Consider the following 20830-nt stretch of genomic DNA (forward strand, 5'->3'; position numbering starts at 1 on the left):
CCTATGTGTGTGAAGACTCGCCAATAAAACAGGAACATTCATCTTCAGTGCCACGCAGCCTCGTAAGGGTTGCGGGGTTGCTCGAGCCTGTCCCAGCTGACTTCGAGCGGAAGGTAGACTACACCCTAGACTGGTCGCCAGTCAGCCGTAGGCCACACAGACAACAACTCACGCTCACAATCACACCACCACCGAGTGGGAATCGAACCCAGACTGACTGCACCCAAGTCAGACGAAACAACCACTGCACCATTGGGTGGCTTAAAACAGGAATACGAAGGCAATAAAAGAAAAGTGTAATAAGCATGTAATGTTTTGCCAAGAAAATTCTAAAGGAAAAAGGCATCATGATTCATCCTGATTTCATTTTGTTTCATTCAATTTTTTGTCAAAATCGGACTTCTGATTTACTAGCTACCACCCCGAGCTGTGTTTGTGCTCTACTCAATCAGCACTGCAACAATGGAGCTGTCTTTGATGGTAAGGGGCTCAGAGATTACATCTTGAGAGTCAACCAGTGAGTCCTCTGCCGATTTGATGGCTTCCAATTCACTTGGACTTCCCTTTTGCTCCTCCACAACCAGGCTTCTCAGTTTCCTCTGTCGCGGGTTATAGTTCTCCATCCTTTTGTGGATCTGAGCATGGCGACGCAGGTGTGCCTGGGATAGGAAACACACAGCTGTAATTTTAGTGTGAACTTCAATTACACCTAAATTGTATTTGTGAAAGTACATTTTGATTCAGTGTATTGATTGGTTTGCTACAATGTTACTTTTAACTAACGGCGTGACAATATATCGATATGGTGATATTTAGCGATACTTGACTCCCAATATTTTATCAATATGGTCCCATCAAAAATCAACATTTTTGCAAAAATTACTGCATGTTAACACAACAATCTTACGTTTACAAATAGCATTGATGCGACGACAATTGCCTTTCACCACCCTTCATGATTTTCCTAAAATGTGCAAAGCATTCTTCGTCAAGCTTGGAGATAGCAAGACTCATGAACACTTTGATAACGGCAGCTTCACCTGATTAGCCATTGTCCCAGAGAAAGATGAAAAAGTGCCCATATAGAGGGCTTTTGGTCGGACGGATGAGCTTGCACTCTACCTATGGTCGCTACCCCGCTTGGGCCAGCTCTGAGGTTCGCCTACAGTGCCGCTAACCTCAGGTCTGGCATAATGGAGGTGCAGCTCCCTTCTAGCCAATGGGAGGTTAGTAGAGTGTTGGGAGACACCCAATGGGAGAGCAATGCTATCACGACAATTTCAAAATAAAATACATTTTGCTACAAGAGGATGTTTGAATTTTTCAGACTGCGTTTTGTAACATGAATTACTTTCGTATCTAGAGATAACATTTCCCCATTGAAGCCTTTCGTAACCTGAATATTTCGCATCTAGGGACATTCATAAGTAGAGGTACCACTGTATTCTTTAACTTTTGTAGTCCTTAATTGAAGAGGACAGAAGTTTTATTTGACCAAGAAACATGAAATTGAATCACACGACTATATGTTATGGCAGACGGTGAGTTTGACACGTGACCTAAGATGCTAATGTCTTGCTCTTTTGGCAAAATACATTTAACATACCTGCCGGGTAAACTTGTAGCCACAGTCAGCACACTCAAACTTCCTCATTCCCTTATGACGACGAAGATGCACTCGGAGTTGTTCTTTGGCTAACGAAGGGTGCAGTCAGATCTCAGATTTTCTTGTGCTTCCCGCCGACTGGCGCGTGGGCAGCATTCTTACCTTTAAATGTCTTGTTACATACATCGCAACAGTGGGGGTGACCCTCCTCATGCTTGCAGGCTTTGTGTCGGAGGAGTGCGCCCTTCTCGGTGAAGCGCTGCTCACATTGATCGCAGGGGAAGGGGCGCTCGCCCGTGTGTGTCCGGTTGTGTTTTTCGAGGCTCCCTACCATTGGGAAGGGAATCAGGTCTTGTTGTTGCAAAGATTCATATTTTAGACTCAATCAGACAGCAATTACCTTGCGTACGGAAGGTTTTGCCACATAGGTGACACTGGTAGGGTCTTTCGCCGCTATGTACACGTAGATGCATGTTGAGGTTGTTTTTCTGAGAGAATGCGTGGCCGCAGATGCTGCAAATAAAGGGGCGCTCGTTTCTATAAGAAAGACAGATAGCTTATTGATCAAGGGAAGACAAGCACTTCACTGCCTTAGATGTATGAATTCATCAAATGGAATACTAACACTTTTCTTAACGGGTAGGCATGTAAGAGGGTTTTGCCTAGTTTATAAGTGTGTAAATCACCAGTTTCACTTCATTGGACCATATAAAATGTGTCAATATTAGAGAGTTTGACACTTTTGGTTCAATTCAAGGCCCTTTGATCAGTTTAATACTAAATTATTTACACGTTTAGATTCATTTCACTGAAAGCGATTAAACACAATTTCAAAGTGTCGCTGTCATTCTCCTTTCTCCATCTAAGACTCGGACGAAGCCCACTTCCTTTCCTGGGTCCATTGAACCTCATTTCTCTAAAAGCCACCTACTATAGTGAGTAGTCAATGCATGATGAGTAGCCGGGACAATCTAAAAGACTTAAAATATTTTCTGACAACGGCTATTTCGTCATTTTGCAAGACATTTTTGCTTTGATTCATGTTTTCTCCATAATTATGCATCGGAAGTTATAATTCTGTCTCCTTACTTAAATAAATAACATTCCGCTGGGATGTACATGATCAAGGTGTTGGCTAGTCTTTCAAAAATGGCTGGCAATAGGCGGCTATCTCCTTCGAAAACATTAAACATAGTATTCTTTACTTAATCTCAACTAAAACAACTAGTTTTCAATCAAGTCAACTGTGGTATATCGAGTCCTCAATGTGGGCTAGCATTACATATAGACAATTCGGGGGGGACAAAATTAGATGTTACCTACCTGTGAATAGCCTTGATGTGCATATGCAAGCCGTTGCGAGTGGACGCTCGGTGGCCACACTCCTCACACACGAAAGGCTTTTCCCCAAGGTGTTTGGAAGCTTCGTGCACTTGTAGCTCACGACGGGTCCAGAAGGTTTTGGGACACTGTGTACACTGATAAAGATAGGTCCTATTTTTTTCCATCATGAACACACTTCAGTTACAACTCAAGTGGGGGTTTGTTGTTTCTATTGGTGCATTCATTCATCTTTCGTACAACGTATCCTCGTAAGGGTTGCAGGGGTTGCCGGAGCCTATCCCAGCTGACTTTGGGCGATAGGCAGAGCACACCATGAACTGGTCACCAGTCAGCCGTAGGGCACATAGAGAGACAGACGATCATTCGCACTCACAATTATACCGCCAGCAGTGGGAATCAAGCACACGCTTGGCCGCACCGAATCAGGCAAACGAACCACTACATCACTAGGTGGCCATCCATTGGTGCAAATTTGAATAGTGCTAGATTTGCACTAACCATTTAAATCCATGCTGTGCATATAAATGCAATCACATGGATTTGATGTCTATAATGTCACACCGAGTTTAACCCTGAAACTAACAACCAACTCACAGCATGTGGTTTGGGATGAGCATGGACCTTCATCATGTGACACATGAGGTGTTTTTTGTACATGAATTGTTCAGCACATTCTTTACACTGTGGGGGGGAAAACGATAACAAGGGTCAGCAATCTTGTCATGATTCTTATTCACTTTAACATTGGCGCTACCTTGTAGGGCAACTCCTCGGCATGTGATTCGGCGACGTGCGCACGCAACTCCTGTCTCCCTTTAAATGACGCTGAACATGTCTGACACGTGAATGTCTGAAATGAAAATCACTGAATGCTCAAACATAGACATACATTGCTGACTACTACCTTAGGCAGCATAATCTTTAAAATGAACTCCAACATGCTTGCATATTCATCTCATCTCATTTTCTGAACCACTTTATCCTCATGAGGCCGATCGCAGGGCACAAGGAGACGGACAACTATGCACCCTTACACCCATACCTAGGGCCAATTTAAAGTGTCCAATCAGCCTACCATGCATGTTTTTGGAATGTGGGATGTTCTTTTATGACTTTATTATGGGTTAACAGAAAAAAAGTGATCAAATCTGCTGGGTCAAAAATATACATACAGCAGCGCTAATATTTGGTAACATGTCCCTTGGCCATTTTCACTTCAATAAGGCGCTTATGGTAGCCATCCACAAGCTTCTGGCAAGCTTCTGGTTGAATCTTTGACCACTCCTCTTGACAGAATTGGTGCAGTTCAGTTAAATTTGATGGCTTTCTGACATGGACTTGTTTCTTCAGCATTGTCCACAAGTTCTCAATGGGGTTTAAGTCAGGACTTTGGGAAGGCCATTCGAAAACCTTAATTCTAGCCTGATTTAGCCATTCCATTACCACTTTTGATGTGTGTTTGGGGTCATTGTCCTGTTGGAACACCCAACTGCGCCCAAGGCCCAATCTTCGGGCTGATGACTTTAGGTTATCTTGAAGAATTTGAATCTAATCCTCCTTCTTCATTATCCCATTTACCCTCTGTAAAGCACCAGTTCCATTGGCAGCAAAACAGCCCCACAGCATGATATTATTACCACCGTGCTTGACGGTAGGCATGGTGTACTTGGGGTTAAAGGCCGCACCTTTTCTCCTCCAAACATATTGCTGGGCATTGTGGCCAGACAGCTCGATTTTTGTTTCGTCTGGCCACAGAACTTTCCTCCAAAAGGTCTTATCTTTGTCCATGTAATCAGCAGCAAACTTCAGTCGAGCCTTAAGGTGCCGCTTTTGGAGCAAGGGCTTCCTTCTTGCACGGCAGCTTCTCAGTCCATGGAGATGCAAAACACGCTTGACTGTGGACACTGACACCTGTGTTCCAACAGCTTCTAATTCTTGGCAGATCTGCTTTATGGTGATTTTCGGTTGAATCTTCACCCTCCTGACCAATTTTCTCTAAGCAGCAAGTGATGCTTGCGTTTTCTTCCTGATCGTAGCAGTGACAAAACAGTGCCATGCACTTAATACTTACAAACAATTGTTTGCACTGTTGCTCTTCTGACCTGCAGCTGCTTTGAAATGGCTCCAAGTGACTTTCTTGACTTGTTCAAGTCAAGGATTCGCTCTTTCAGATCCATCCTGAGCTCCTTTGACTTTCCCATTGTAGCGTTTGCATCCAATGATCCCTATTTAAATGGCCTCAGAGAAGTCACCAGCTGTAGTCACTGATAATCACTCACAAGAAGTTAAGAGGCCATGCTATGAAGCTCATTTCACTGACACAACTTTCTAAGTCACCAAAATTGCTAATTCGTGTTGCTGTATGTATATTTTTGACCCAGCAGATTTGATCACTTTTTCTGTTAACCCATAATAAAGTCATAAAAGAACCAAACTTCATGAATGTTTTTTGTGACAAAGAAGTATCTGTTCCAATCACTCTATCAGAGAAAAATCAGAGTTGTAGAAATAACTGGAAACTCAAGAGAGCCATGACATTATGTTCTTCAAAAGTATATGTAAACTTTTGACCACAACTTTACCCGAGTGTAATTAGCAATTAATATATAACAGACAATACATTATCATGTGCATCCCATGGAAAGAATATTATCTTATTGCCTGCCATTGAAAAACAATAGAAAATTCATTTATACTAAGACGCCCCTGTTTCAGTGATATTGATGACCAAGATGTCTAATCAATTTTGACTAGGAAGGCTCACAGCAATCATTCACTGCCATCTTCTACCAGTCAAAACGGATTGGACATCTAGCCCCGTCAATGGAACCTATGAGTTAACAAATTGAAAAATCATAGAACTTCATTTTTCTGTCAATAAATACAAACGGGGCGGCCCGGTGGAACGAGTGGTTAGCGTGTCGGCCTCACAGCTCTGGGGTCCTGGGTTCAAATCCATGTCACGTCCACCTGTGTGGAGTTTGCATGTTTTCCCCGGGTCTGCGAGGGTTTCCTCCGGGTACTCCGGTTTCCTCCCACATTCCAAAAACATGCATGGTAGGCTGATTGGACACACTAGAGTTGCCCCTAGGTATGAGTGTGGTTGTTTGTCTCCTTGTGCGCTGCAATTGGCTAGCCACCAATTCAGGGTGTCCCGGAGTCAGCTGGGATAGGCTCCAGCACCCCCCATGACCCTAATGAGGATGAAGCGGTTCAGAAAATGAGATGAGAAGAGATCAATAAAAACATTTTTTTCCAGGAATTCCCCAATGCTGAGGAGTTGTCCTTACCTGTGTAGCAGCGCAGTGCCTAAATTCGTGGATTAAAAGATTCTCTTTTCTGAAGTAGTGCTTTCCGCATTTATGGCAACCAAACGGTTTCTCGCCAGTATGTCGTCTTTGAAGCAGACAAATAAAATTAGACAAGAAATTCTCTCAATAGGGCAATGAAATTTGAGGAATGGCACCAACCTGTTGTGCACTTTAAGGTAATATTTGCTCTTGAAGACTTTGTGACAGATGGGACAGCGCACTGAATTTTCCGATTCTACCTGCGCCGCTTCGCCATCCCCGCTTTCATGTGTGCTACGCTGATGGCGACGAGCTCTTGGCACAGACGCACCTTTGGGATTGGATTTAAAGGGTGGGGCGTAATCCTCATCAGAGTTGTGGATGGGCGGATTTGGTCCTTCATTGTCGATGTTGCTTGCCAGTTTGTCAATCTGCAAGTGGTCAAAAGAAGTATATTTTTATGTTTTGGATTTTTATGTGGCTAACTCTTTTTTTCTGAATTTAGTTTGTTCAAAAACTGATGTTGAATTGTATATTTGAAATACACATGAATATTTGACCCAGACGGCCGTGTAATTGTAAAAACAATACAAAACACAACCTTTCAGAATTTAGTCCAAAAAAACGTATTCCTCAAGCATAGTGATATTTTTTAACGACCGTTTGTTTGCAATGAATTCTCCAAAGATTAAGACAACTCTGTCATGTTTTAGCCCTAAAATCATCACTCTTCCAACATAATTTTCTTGTTATGTACCTGAACTTGACCAGTTGGGTGTTCATTATCCAGATCCTCACCATTAGCACTTTCTTGGTCTGAAAAAGAAAGCGAGGCTCCCTCACTGAGACGAGCCTCGTCGCAGATAATCTGTCTAGGCCCTTTGACCACTCGACCTAATCTAGTGGTAGTGACCTTGACGCTGTCAACGACGCCCTCTGAAACTAACGGCTCTTTAGATGGTGCCAGATTTTTTGGTGAGCTGGGGATCTCAGACTTTGTCTTTCTTGGTCTTCCTCTTTTTCGTTTGAGATAAGACACCCCAGCCACGGGCTCGTCTTTGAAGCGCTGACACATTGCGAGTGCTTCAGGGACACACAAACTGGACGCTGCATTCTGCACTTTGTCCAAAACATCCGGATTAAGCTTCAGTTCTCCTGTGTAAACAAAGTCCAGCAGGAGCTTGACACCTTCACTGGAACAATCTTGAAGGCAGACCTCCATGCTAGGTGAGGTGGCTTCTTTACAGCCCCCCTGGAAGATTTGACTGAAGCAGGCTAGGACACCGCGATGGGCTGTGTAGACCACCCCATCGGTCACTTTCAGCAGGGTGTCACAGAAGCTCCCTGCTGCTCTCTGTTGGTTTAATGTGGACAGGACACGCCGTGCGTGGTCAGCTATACGCATTTCACTGAAACAGAATAAAAAAACACCAGGAATTTTTGTGAAAAACAGTATTCTTCCTCTCAGTTTAAGTGGGTTGGACGCCTCTTGCTGTCAATGGCAGTGAATGAATTTATAGGGGCTAACTTTGTTGATAGTCAGATAATTACTTAACTAAATGCATAAGGCAGGGGTCAGGAACCTTTTTGAAAGAGAGAGCCATAAACAATTCCTATTTTCAACAATGTTAAGCTGTTGCTAATCAATGAATGTCAATGAGTTCAATAAGTATCAATGAGAGAATGAATGCAGAAGACTAATGAAAAAAAAATCTATGCCACAGTGTCGACGTGACGTTCCTATTGGTGCGTTCGGGACTCTTTTCTCTCACCACCGGTTTCCATGTTTTAAATCAGAGCCATATGCACCCATCAAAAGAGCCACATGTGGCTCCAGAGCCATAGGTTCCCTACCCCTGGGCTCCACGATGGTGCAGTGGTTCTTCTGCCTGACTTTCGTACAGGCAGTCTGGGTTCGATTCTCACTCAGTGCAAGTATGAGTGGATGTTTGTGTCTCTGCGCCTGACAGGTGACCAGTCTAGGGTATAGTCTGCCTTTCACCTGAAGACAGTTGGGTTAGACGACAGCAACCCTTTTGAGGATGGGAGGTATGGAAGATGAATGATGAATGAATAAATACATAAGCTGAGCAAGTTACACCAAACCGATTTGTAATTTAATTTTCAAGTGGTCAACGAATGTCGTTGTTAGTTCTATTCATGGGCGTAATTATTTGTATGCATGTAAATATTATAATGCTCATTTCGTTTATATATTATTATAATTTATTAAGTATTTATATAATAAGAGTAACAGCATGATTCAAGACATACATTTACTTCAATTCCTTATTAATAATCATTTAACCAATTATTTATCCACGTAAATCAAGGGTGTCAAACTCAGGGTAGTTCACGGGCCGCATTAACGTCAACTCGATTTCATGTGGCCCGGACCATTTTAGATAATATTTATATTTATTTATTTTTTTAAATCGGATTAAAAGAACTAGATCAAAATCCCTTAATATTCAGTTTTTTAATAGATCCAAAACAATGTTTATTTGATCTTTTTTTTAGTAAGGGAAAACGTATTTTAATCATTTGTTTCTCATTTCAAAAGGAAACTAAATATTCTTAAACTATGTTCAATAAAGTGGAAAAACAGAAAATATTTTATATATTTATTTTTAGATTTTCCAAAATGCTTTTTGAACTAAAAACACAAAAAGAAAAAAAATGGATTTAAAAATTGAAATTATTAATTTAAAAAGGGGGAAATCAGGAAATATAATATACTACATCTATAATCTTCATTTGAATTTGATCCTAAAACAGAAAGTCGGCACTCATGATTTACTTTTTCGGATCGCACAAAATGATGCGGCCATTTTGACACCTGTGTCGTAAATGAATTACTACTTTAATAACATAATAATAATCAGAATCAGGAGGAGACATTTGGATAGCATACACATAATAATTACAATTTATCAGAATCTAGAACTCCCTTGTATATAGCATAAACATAATAATAATTACAATTCATCCAAATCTACAGGAAATATTTGAATATCATAAATATTATGTGATTCTTGTTAAATACTGCGTGGTAAAAAAAAGAGTAACGAGCTTCCTATCGTTTTTTACTATCTCTCGTAACTGAATTACATTTAACCTATCACGGAAAAACATCCCCGCTTTACTAGTAAATGTTATAGTGCACTGCAAACCCTTAGCACCTCGACGTTTGCGTCCTTGCATGTATTTTTCAAGACGCTCCCTTAGCATGACTGGTAAGCGACTGGAGCTTTTAACTTACCACAGGAACGGCGAACTTTTTCGGTTGAATGCAAATTTCCGGCAAAAGAACCGCACCTCAGGTGTTTTTCGCCTACTGCGTATAGTATGTAGTGCGCAAAGTCATAAAACTAGCTCCGTTTCGAATTATTTTGCTTTTTGTAGGCCCCTAAAAAGGATATGACGTTTCGCACTCCGGAATAGACCTGCCAAGTTTCGTTGCCCATCAGTATATATAGACTGGTACATTTCAATCTGCATTTTTCAGTACATTTTGAATAGTATTTACAAAATCAACAAAGTTATCGTTTGTATCTCAATTGTATTTATTTATTATGCCGCAATAATGCTAGTCTCACTTGGTTTTAGGAAACACGTCCTTTAAATAATTTCACTCCGCGAAAGTTTATTGTTGGCCACTGTGATTCGGTCGACGCTGTTGTGCCTCACTGCTGCACATGTTAGCCTACTGGCTAACCACTACTTTACTCGTAACTAAACATTTGATGTGGTTTAGTAGTCGTTGAGGGTTTTGGGCAACCTCTATGTTTGTAGATTTTCTTTTTGAAAACTATATAGTTCCCTTTGTGTCAGGCGATGAACATTATCTTGTGATGCAAAATTAGCTCGCCCCGCTAATTTCACTTCGGCTGTGATTCCTGTTTGAAGGTAAATTTGTCTTAATCTCATTGGTTGGAAAACGCTGAACCGTGATGTGCTTTTTGTGATTTATATCAGCGTGCTTGCATTTGCCTAAGAATAAATAATTGTCTTAATCTTGCATCTGTACTTATTCACCAGCTATATAGTCGAGTAACATTGGCATAATGAAGGCTAAGAAAAGCAGCCTTTCAAAAGGCAGCGCCGCTTCTCAAAAGTGGAAAGATGTGCGGCGTAAAAGGTGCAGACCTCCTCCTGTCCTCCCCTCGGACCTCGAGTCCAATCCTGTCATGGTAAGCATGATCAAGGAGCACCAGGAGTGCATGAAGAAGAAGCCCACCGTCAAGAGACTGAAGAAGAAGAAGGCAAAACCTGTGTCTGGGAAGACTGTTACGCAGACTAAGTCCTTCACAAATGGAGACACGGGCTTGGATCCTGACGAGTTTCAGGACTGGAAGGAGTACTCCCAATCAGTCCAAGTGAACGGGCTAAAGATGCAAGTTGCCAGTGAGGATGGACGTATACGCCGACTGGATGGAAATTCCCTTCATCAGTGCGCCGAAAGGGACGATCAGAAGAAGCACGCGGTGCTCATCATGCAAAAAGGACAGGTGGGCTTCAGGACATTTTAACATCAAGTCCATTTCAATTATCACCATTCTCCTTTTTTTCCTCCAGGCTCTGTGTTTCCGTGGCAAGTGTTTTGTCACCTGCTTGTATGGGCGGGTAGAAGTCATGGGCTTCACCATCGAGGAGGGCCAACAGTCTTACCCTCTCTTCTCGCCTGCCTCAATTTGTCCTCTGACCATCACAGCCACAGAGCGTCCCGATGACAGCCGAGACCACAGAAAAGAGGCTGCAGACATCCTTTGCAATTACCTTCCACTAGGTAACTTAATAGAGAAATTGCCATTGCTGCGTTCTCAAATTGTAATCAATTAAGCGTTAAGCATATACTTGCATTGCGCCAGCACGCAACATTGGTTGGTAGAAGTGACCAGCTATTGACAGCTCAGTTAACCTCACATATTTTTATTTTAATCTTCTTCACCTCACATATGTTGTGATTTTGATACTCTGTATGAAGTCAGATCATATAGCCATATCATACGTAACCACTTATAATAAAGTAGGCACATATTTGAAAGTGGTGCATATTTCATCAAATCCATTTAGACTCGTATGGTTGGCTGATCATGGTTTTACTACATTTATCGTCGACAGACATTCAATCCAATGTGATTGGAGGGCTGTCAGCTATTGCATGATCACTATCACCCCTCCCAGTTCAAATGGTTTGGACGTCTTTTGCCTTAAATGGCAACCAATGATGGAACCAAAGCTATCTGTATGGCTAATGTTATGTGGTTACTGATACAGTGGTACCTCGACATACGAGCTTAATGCGTTGCGGGACTGAGCTCGTATGTCGATTTTCTTGTAACTCAAACAAAAGTTTCCCATAGACATGAACTAAAAACAAATTATTTTCGTTCCAACCCTCTGAAAAAACACCAAAAACAGGATATTGGATTGGATAAACAATTTTATTTGTTCTATTTCGCCATCTATTAACAAACTAACAAAGTGGTTTAATAGTACTAAAATTAGACAGATTTCGCGGAGGGGAGAGAGAGAGACGGACAGAGGGGGGGGGGGACTTTTTGCACTGCAACGCGCTCGTAACATAACATAAACAAATTTAAATGAACTTGGATTACGATGCAGACACACTCAAAATAAGTTTAATCTAATTTAACACTAAACTTAATTCTAATTTTGTTTTAAATTTTGATACCTTCTCCCGGGTTGGCTCTATTTGCCCCGCCTCCACCCTGCCTATCAGATGCAACCATTTTGAGGATTGTTTGCTTTTGTCTTTCTTCCCTTCAAAATATTCCCAAAATGATGCACACAAATGTCCTCACAATACGATAACGCACTATCGCTTGCCAACGAGAAGTAGTATATACGCCATTCGCACTGACTAACGGGGAAAAAAAACACTGAAAAAATGCAACGCTCCGCCCAGTGCTCGTAGAGACATTACACGAGGGAGTTGCGACCAGAATGACAGTGCCCATGATGTTCTTGTGAGCAGCCTCTCGTGTCCGCTGTCTGTTCGTATATCAAAATTTGTCTCGTATCTCAAGATAAGTATTTGCTCATAATTTTACTCGTATCTCAAATGGCTCTTATGTCGGGGCACTCGTATGTCGAGGTACCACTGTATACCAAAATGCCTGCTTGCACGTCACATAGAACAAAACACAACAATAATAATAATATTAAGTCAATATGTAATTCATGTGTATTATAACCATTTTACCCAATGGTTAACTACATTTTTGAGTAGGAAATAATCATTTCCATGGTAATATTGACATCATCATGCTGGAAATGTTTAAAATAACATTTTAAAATTCCAAACTGTTCAAGTGGAAAAAAAAAACACTTTTAGCACTACAACTTAATAAATGTTAGTCTATTTTGACTTTTGAAACCAAAGCAAAGATGTTAGCATTCCGGGCATCATTGCAACTGTGTAATTTTATTCTCGTCCTTGGCTGTCTTTCCAGCATCACAAAAAAAGCTACTGAAAAAGGTTGTTTCCAACTCCACCATCATACTTCTGGAGCCCATGGAGACGCCATTGACACGTTTCCTATCGAGCTTCACTGATCTTAGCATCCTGTTTGACCCCACTGCGGTAAGATGACTGCCAACTTGTTGTGTCCGTGTTTTCTTTGCAATTGAGGTTGAACCCTGGTTGAATGTAAAATAACATCCATACAAAAACTTGCGTGTAGTGTAGTAAATACTGAGTGGTTCCTCGTGCCCAGCTTTGTCTTTGACTGTACCAAATGCACACTGTCTGTACATAGTCAATTTCTTTTTTGTAAGTTGTAAGAGGTGATGTTAATAACGTTTTATCACACTTGAAAACAGAATTTGAAAGTGCCCTCTCCAAAAAATCAGCTACAAAATTCTTAAATGCCTAACAGTGACAATATGTAAATTAACCCAAGTCTGCTCCTAACAACTTTAGCTGTCCTTTTGGCTCATGTTAACAGGAAGAACTAATGGCTGCCATCCTGGACACGCCACTTAACGGCCTGGGGATAATTCCTCTTATGAGCGACATCAAGGGCCTGACGGTGTCGGCGAGCTGCCGGGAGTCCCTTAACGCAGTGGTCAGTGCCTGCAGAGGTAAAAACCCTAATTCTAGCCTAGATTTAGTCTGGACTTTTTTTGTAGCTCCAACTGTATATTGGAAATAACTGTATTGAATATGAATCAAAGGATCCACAATATTATTGATTTGTTGCTCTCTAAAACCTTATGAGAAAATATATAGTCCGAATTAAAGATGTCTCGATCATGTGATGGGAAATCCAATCCAGTTCATCACATTGCATTATTTATTCAATGAATTCAAATATTCCAGTATACATTCTTTTCGGACTGCTTATCACAAGTGTCGCGGGGGGTGCTTGAGCTTATCCCAGCTAACTAGCCCGGCGGTGGATGCGCTGAATCGGTGGCTAGCCAATAGCAGGATATGAGGAGACAGACAACCATTCGCACTTATCCTCATACCTAGTGGCGTTGTAGAGTGTTCAACCAGCCTACCACGCATCTTTTTGGGATGTGGGAGTTAACCAGAGTACTTCGAGAAAATCCACGCAAGCCCGGGGAGAACATGCAATCCATGCAGTGAGAACCGACCTGGGATCGAACCCTTGATCTCAGAACTGTCAGGCCAATGCGCTAACCACTCGCCCGCTGGGCTGCCTATAAAATACATATACAGCACATTTTATACTATATATTTAGTAAAAACTAGTGCAGAACAAAGAGCATAAAAGTGAAGAAAATCACAATCCATATAGCTCAATTTATCACAATGGACTTTTTTTTAAATAAAGTTGATTTAAGAGAAGCAAATATTTAAATGTAATTTGTCCGCAAAGTAATTTGCAAAAAAAATGTTCTCGTTCCCTCTTATATGGCCTCAATGTTGGATGGCTTTGATCAAAATGGGGGGAGAAGACATTTGGATGTCCTAGTTTTTCCACCTCTATTCATTTCTGAGGTGTTTTATTAGGCCTCTGTATTGACATATACACAAAATCTGGTGACTCTGACTCGGCTCACATGCAAAAATATGCGGCCGCTACATCGCTAGTCAGAAAATTATTTCTGACAAGCTGCATTGAATTTTCACTCTGGTTTTTCTCTGTGCTCCCTGTTAGTAGTTAGTGCCATAATGTTGTGATGAGTAAAAAAGTGCCCCAAAATGACATCTTGGGTGGTATTGCTGCCATCTATGTCACTCTGTCAGCCACGATTTACCCTGAGTAGGCTCAAGGGGCTCTGACATTGGTTCTTCTGTTAAAGCTTGACTAGTTTCCCTGTGTCTCTTGCAGGAGACATGGAGGCTTGTGCTGTCGTCCTTGTGTACGGACCCAAAAACATTGGCAAATCCACATACATCCGCATGGCCATCAATACTCTACTAAATCAGTAAGCGCTATCGTCATTATCCTCGGATGATACTGAAAACACTCACCTGTATGTCAATGTGTATATATGTACGTAGCACTACAAGTGTGGACTATTTGGAAGCGGACCTCGGTCAAACTGAGTTCACCCCAGCAGGTTGCTTGTCTTTGGTGACTGTCAAAGAACCTCTGCTCGGTAAGTTTCATTGTCTTTCACCTCAGAAATTATACCATTAATTTCTCAATGTCCTGTGAGTAAAATGTTGCTTTAAAAGCAATATTCCCTGTATCAAGTTGTATCCCGATTTAACTTTGTGTATATGATATTACGCTTACTGCTCAATTTAAAAAAGTACATGGACTGAGGCTGGTAACAATGAGGTACATTTATTTACTCAGTTACTTGAGTAACCTTTGGGAACAATGTTCTTCTAAGTGTGGTTTTACCACGCTACCACACTAGAGGGCACTCATGCTCCTGGGACGGTACGTATAGTATGTGTATTGTAGTGTATATTTTTCCGGTTGGAATTGGATTATTTTGTTGTCTTTGTTAGCACGGTATGCTATTTTAATAGGTTATGTTTTACCAATAACAATTAAGATTACGTTGTGTTAAGAAACAAAAATACCAAGATACTTCGGGTATGTAAAACCATTTTTACATGGTCTACAGACACAACCTAAAAAAAATTAAGAATAAAAACAGTCAAAAAAAGGCTTAAGATCTTAAAGGGTTATGTTTTTATAGGTTCATTATTTATAAAATTTTCACATCCTTTGTTTTCATCTGTCTGGTTACATTATTTAAAAAAATAAATCAGACATAAGTATTTACTTAGTACTTGACGTTTCTTGAGTCTTTTTTTGTATTACTTTTACTTGTATTTGATTAATACTATTTCAAAGTAACGCCTGTTATGAGTGCAATTTTTGTTCACGAGCCCAGCAGCCACTTAATGGTTGAGGCCTTGTCTATTGTCAGGCCCCCCGTTCACACATCAGCGTGACCCCGACCACATGGTGTACTACGGCAATGCTTCATGCGATTCTGACCTAAGCCGCTACATGGAAAGTCTCAAGTCCTTGTGGCGCAGCCACTCGAAAAGCAGAGAGACACCCATAATCATCAACACCATGGGCTGGATTAAAGGTCAGTCAAAATCTATTTAATTATAAAAGAAGTAAATGTTAACAAGTGTTTGGTGGGAACGGCGTCTAGGTTTTGGACTGCAGCTGCTAGTGGACATGCTTCGCTTCTTCCCGGTCTCGCATGTAATCCAATTAACTCACGGTGATGGCACTGCACAATGCCCCGCCCTTACTCCTGAGTTTCTGAGGACCGCCCAGGGCTTCCACACACACCCGCCCGCTCAGACAGCACTGGACGAGTTCACAGACGTAGAACGCAGCCCGGACCGTGGCTACGTTCACATGATTGTTAACTCCGACTTTGAAGGGGCGGGCTGCCAGGGAGCGTCGTAAGCACCTGTCTTCAAATGTTGCAGTGCTTCGACAATGGCGCCTGACGTGTGGATTTGTTATGTGAGACAGGAAACACCAACGTTCCAATGAGCAACGAGACCTGTCACTAATGGCCTACCTTGGTCAGCTGCAGTCGACTGACCCAGGACCTGTTAGACCGCTTCACTCTCTCACACCGTACCAGGTACGGAGACTCGCAGTGATTAACTTCTTGTCATTAGTAAAACTGAAATAATTCAACTCATTGATTAGTTAAGATTTTAGTACTCACGAAAAGTGTCTCCCTGCAGGTGCCCTACACAGATGTGGCGTTGGGTGCTGTCCATTTTGACATAGCGCCCAGTCACATGTTCTATGCTGCCAACTCCAGCTTGGTGGGACTCTGTGTCTTGGCAGAGAAGGTAACCAGTAAAGGAGGTCCTGTCCTGCTGTCCCGGGCCCCAATCTGCCCCTGTGTGGGATTGGGTACGAGCTAATCCTTGTATTAATATAGTAGTGTTCACGGTTCATGTATAAAATACATGAACAAATACATAAATACACCCGTATTCATTTTATTTATACTTGTTGATCAGGTATGTTGCATATGTACATACTAGGGATGTATTTCCGATGCCTATATTTTTTCGCCGAGTGAAAATAATGCAAACATGAGGAAACCAGTAACAGAGCGGTCAAATACTACGAATCTTCTGTAGTTTACCAAACTGCTAAATACGCATTTTGTATCAAAACCACCCCCTAAAAATCTTGTTTTTTCCCCCAGCAATTTACATGAAAAAAATTACATTTTTCGTTTTTGGCTCACAATTTTAACTTAGCATGACAATTAATTTCTAAACACAACGTCATGTTCTAAATAAGTTTTACATTTTGCACGTTGTCAAAACGTTTAATTATTTTGAAAGTTAAGTAGCCTGCTTACTTCCTTTTCAACATTTTTGACGTTTGGCATCTCTGCAGTATACGAAAAATCATATTTTTTGTATTAAGGTGAGCCCTGCTGGTACCTCTTCAATAAATGCTCTCTTTGCGCATGTGTTACTCCCATTAATTTCTTAAGTAACTACTTCCACTCGGTGGACATGTCTGATCCTGTGACCAAATCCAGTACTGTCCGATTCTTTTGCTCACTGACATGTGTTGTTTGTATGAACGTTGGTTTAATATCACTGTCTTTGTTTACGACTGTCTATATTTCTTCAGCATTGGTGGAGGTCTACACTTTTCTGATTGTTCTTATCGTCAATGCCATTAAGCAATCAATTTCTCAACGTTCTCTGGCGTTCATTCTGAATCTCGCAGGTGTGCTACGAGGGATCGACATGGCACGAGGCCTCTATTTTGTGTTGACGCCATTGGATCCCACAGTCCTGCGCAAGGTCAACTGTCTTCTTCTTGGAGCTGTGTCGTTGCCCTCCTGCATCTTGACATCACAGGTCAGATGTTTGCTACTATCACTCACGTACAGTATGGAATATTTGGCTTCCAAGTGAAATTTCTTACTTTCTGCTAGGGCTGAACCGTTTTAGGAAGAAATCTAATTGCGATTTTTCTGGCAGGTACTGCGATTTTGATTTGTATTAAATTTTAAAATTAGTACCGGAATTAATTTGTCATACTTGCTGCCATAAACCTCTGACTCACTGTGTGGAGTTTCGATGTTCTCCCTGGGCTTCCATGGGTTTTCTGCGGGTACTCCAGTTTCCTCCCACATCCCAAAAACATGCAGTGTAGGCTGGTTGGGCACTCTAAATTGCCCCAAAGTATGAGTGTGAGCATGAAAGGTTGTCCGTCTCCTTGTGCCCTCCGATTGATTGGCTGGCCACCAAATTAGTGTGTCCCCCACCTGGTGCCTGTAGTTAGGTGGGATAGGCTTCAGCACCCCCTTGACCTTTGTGAGGATAAGCAGTTAAGATAATGAATGAATAAATTTAATCTCTTTACTTTGTTGTCATCTTTATAAATTAAGTGCTCTTTTTCTAAATATCTTATTTAAGCATAAAATGTGAATACTGATAAATGGGGCAAACATTTGTGGACTTATTTGCACCACAGATATTGGACTGGTCAAGCGCACATGAAATATTGTAGTTTAGTAATTTCGAAACTGCAATATCTATAATATCGCAATTTCTATGCATGAATCTTTCATATTTTTTGCCATAATGCTATCTACATGCCAATAACACCAGTTTTTATTCAACAGAACAATTTGCAGGACGAGCTGCCTTACGTCACGTCAGACTACAGCTTCGACCTAACCGGTGCTGGAAAGCTGCGAATCTTCAAGGGTCTGCAGAGACAAGGACAAGCAGGGACACATTGACGTGTTTCAGACTTGCACTTTTTTTTTTTACATCAAGTCTGATGTGGACTCTTTGAGAGATGTCTCAGAATGGTTGATTGTTTTGTACTGCTGGCATCCCAATGCTTGCAGCATTGATTTATGTCGCAACATTAAAAAAAAAAAAATCAGATTTGTTTTTTCATTATGGCTCGGACAAACATTGCAAAGAGAAATATGACTATTTCTGGAAGTTTGGCTTAATATATTTAAAGCTCAAATCTAATGAAGGGTGTGCACTTACAAACCCTTTCCAAAAAATATACATATTTGTCTGTGTCATAGTGTATTTCCATTATTCTATGCCAATCAATTTCTTAGAATTATGACAATGGAGAAAATGATGTTTAAACAGAAAATGACAGCTCACACATTTTGGGACAAATGTAATGTCAGTCAAACCCACAATCCTGCCACGGTGTGTCAGAACATCAGAGAAGGCTGCAGGCTGATCAGTTTTGGGCTACGAGGCAAAATAAAATGCTGGATGACATTCCCAATTCATATAGTTTCAGCACCAAGCATTTCCCTTGATTAAAAAGTCTAGCTGTTTTAACTGAGCTTTTGCCTACGACAGCATATAAACGCTGATAGACTCAACTACTGTTACTAAGTTGTAAAAGTACAATGAGTATATGTACTTGTAAAAAACTATTCTACCTAGTCTGGTTAATGATGGGTGGTGACAAATTTTAAACTAAATTATATAATGAGATATTGGCAAATATAAATACTAAACTTTAAAAAAAATGAAATGCCCACCTAGTTACATCTTAGTCAAGGAACTGTTTGGGCCAAATGTGCCTTGTCATTGCTGCAGAGTTGACCTCATCCATTGTTGTGATGAGCAAGGTTGTATTACATGTTTCACTTACAGTTTTTGGCAACTGTAGATGCAAATAACTTGCAGCTTGTCCAATGAGTCACTGGGTGACGTATTGTATTTGTCTTGAATGATAATACCTCATATGTTTAAGCAGTCAGGTTGATAGTACTTCATTGTTAAGGTCCTTTGCATCTTCTGAAGAATCACAAAATGTCCATTGGTGTGAAACAGTACAGAGATGAACTTTTGGCACTCATTACCATCAAGTTGACCCTCTCAGTTTTATTGCCCATTGGCATTTTGTCAAGAGCCACACTAATCTTTAGTTGGAAGGGTTTAAATGCCAGGCAATGAATCCTCACGTCGTTTGCAGAATCATGCAGGGTGCATATTGCACATCTGCTAGTCTGATGGACCTAGTTTCAATTCGTATATTCATACCGTATCCATATATTTCTTTTAAAATGAATATTGAATTGAATTTAATGCTTTTATTGTCATTATAGAAGTATAATGAGATTCAAAGCTTCAACATGAAGTGCACAAATAAATAATCAATAAATAATTATGATAAAGAAATATGTTCTTCCCAGGCCTGCATGGGTTTTCTCTGGGTTCTCCGGTTTCCTCTCACATTCCAAAAACATACATGGATGGTAGGCTGATTGGACACTCTAAATTGCCCCTAGGTATGAGAGTGTGTGCACGAATGGTTGTCTGTCTCCTCGTGGCCTGTGATCGGCTGTCCACTGATTCAGGGTGTCCCCTGGCCCGAAGTTAGCTGGGAAAGGATCCAGCACCCCTCGCGATCTTTGTGAGGATCAAGCGGTTCAGAAAATGAATGAATAAATAATCACTAAAAATAATCTCATCTCATTTTCTGAATCGCTTTTTTTCTCATCAGGGTCCGGAGGGTACTGGAGCCTATCCCAGCTGACTCCTCGCCAGAGGCGGGGGACACCCTGAAATGGTGGCCAGCCGATCGCAGGGCACAAGGAGACAAACAACCATGCACACTCACACCCATACCTAGGGGCAATTTAGCGTGTCTAATCAGCCTACCAATCATCTTTTTTTGGATTGTGGGAGGAAACCAGAGTACCTGGAGGAAACCCACGCAGGCCCAGGGAGAACATGCAAACTCCACACTGGTGGACCGACCTGGATTTGAACCCAGGACCCCAGAGCCGTGAGGCTGACGCGCTAACCACTCTCTCCACTGGGTCGCCCACTAAAAATAATGATAAATAAATAAATAATCACAAAATAATAATTATAAATAAACAATCACTAAAATAATTATAAATAGATAAATAATCACAAAATAATAATTATAAATAAACAATCACTAAAAATAATTATAAATAGATAAATAATCAAGAAACAAGTAATAAATAAGTAGTCAACATAATAAGTAGTTTAAACGCCTAATGATTTATAAATGAAAAAGCATTAGTACTAGTATAGTATACTATACTTCTGCATTTTAGCGTAGCGCCCCCTAGCGGCATTTGCGTTCTACTACAG

The 20830-nt window shown here is 41.0% G+C and overlaps 2 protein-coding genes across 3 annotated transcripts; one reads left to right on the plus strand and one right to left on the minus strand.

Annotated features, from left to right (window-relative positions):
* Nucleotides 1-357: 357 nt before the first annotated feature.
* Nucleotides 358-9688, minus strand: zbtb48 (zinc finger and BTB domain containing 48). Of its 2 annotated transcripts, none has more exons than XM_077622200.1 (11): nucleotides 9503-9688; nucleotides 6998-7649; nucleotides 6421-6671; nucleotides 6241-6346; nucleotides 3705-3800; nucleotides 3545-3631; nucleotides 2930-3084; nucleotides 2007-2119; nucleotides 1769-1933; nucleotides 1607-1695; nucleotides 358-659 (listed from the first exon to the last, which is right to left on the minus strand). In XM_077622200.1, the coding sequence occupies exons 2-11, from the start codon at nucleotides 7643-7645 to the stop codon at nucleotides 441-443; spliced, it is 1929 nt and encodes a 642-aa protein (XP_077478326.1). In that variant the 5' UTR covers nucleotides 7646-7649; nucleotides 9503-9688; the 3' UTR covers nucleotides 358-440. The 2 variants fall into 2 exon arrangements, with proteins under 2 accessions (XP_077478326.1, XP_077478238.1); XM_077622112.1 differs by having other exon boundaries at nucleotides 2007-2143; nucleotides 9503-9687.
* nol9 (nucleolar protein 9) lies at nucleotides 9515-18608 on the plus strand. Its single transcript, XM_077621980.1, has 13 exons — nucleotides 9515-10149; nucleotides 10282-10751; nucleotides 10819-11029; nucleotides 12720-12850; nucleotides 13215-13350; nucleotides 14571-14667; nucleotides 14744-14841; nucleotides 15631-15798; nucleotides 15868-16126; nucleotides 16200-16314; nucleotides 16421-16595; nucleotides 17436-17569; nucleotides 18340-18608. Exons 2-13 carry the CDS (start codon nucleotides 10308-10310, stop codon nucleotides 18457-18459), a joined length of 2088 nt encoding a protein of 695 aa, XP_077478106.1. The 5' UTR covers nucleotides 9515-10149; nucleotides 10282-10307; the 3' UTR covers nucleotides 18460-18608.
* The last annotated feature ends 2222 nt before the right edge of the window (nucleotides 18609-20830 follow it).

Source organism: Stigmatopora argus, chromosome 1 (assembly GCF_051989625.1).
Source record: "Stigmatopora argus isolate UIUO_Sarg chromosome 1, RoL_Sarg_1.0, whole genome shotgun sequence".
Lineage (NCBI taxonomy): Eukaryota > Metazoa > Chordata > Actinopteri > Syngnathiformes > Syngnathidae > Stigmatopora > Stigmatopora argus.

Coding starts and splice junctions, on each gene's coding strand:
- zbtb48 (XM_077622112.1), bottom strand. CDS start 7,645: ATGCGTATAGCTGACCACGCACGGCGTGTCCTGTCCACATTAAACCAA. Junction 3,085..3,544: donor CTCATCCCAAACCACATGCT/GTGAGTTGGTTG, acceptor TATCTTTATCAG/TGTACACAGTGTCCCAAAAC. Junction 1,696..1,768: donor ATGTAACAAGACATTTAAAG/GTAAGAATGCTG, acceptor ACCCTTCGTTAG/CCAAAGAACAACTCCGAGTG.
- nol9 (XM_077621980.1), top strand. CDS start 10,308: ATGAAGGCTAAGAAAAGCAGCCTTTCAAAAGGCAGCGCCGCTTCTCAA. Junction 10,752..10,818: donor TCATCATGCAAAAAGGACAG/GTGGGCTTCAGG, acceptor TTTTTCCTCCAG/GCTCTGTGTTTCCGTGGCAA. Junction 16,596..17,435: donor CTGCCCCTGTGTGGGATTGG/GTACGAGCTAAT, acceptor TGAATCTCGCAG/GTGTGCTACGAGGGATCGAC.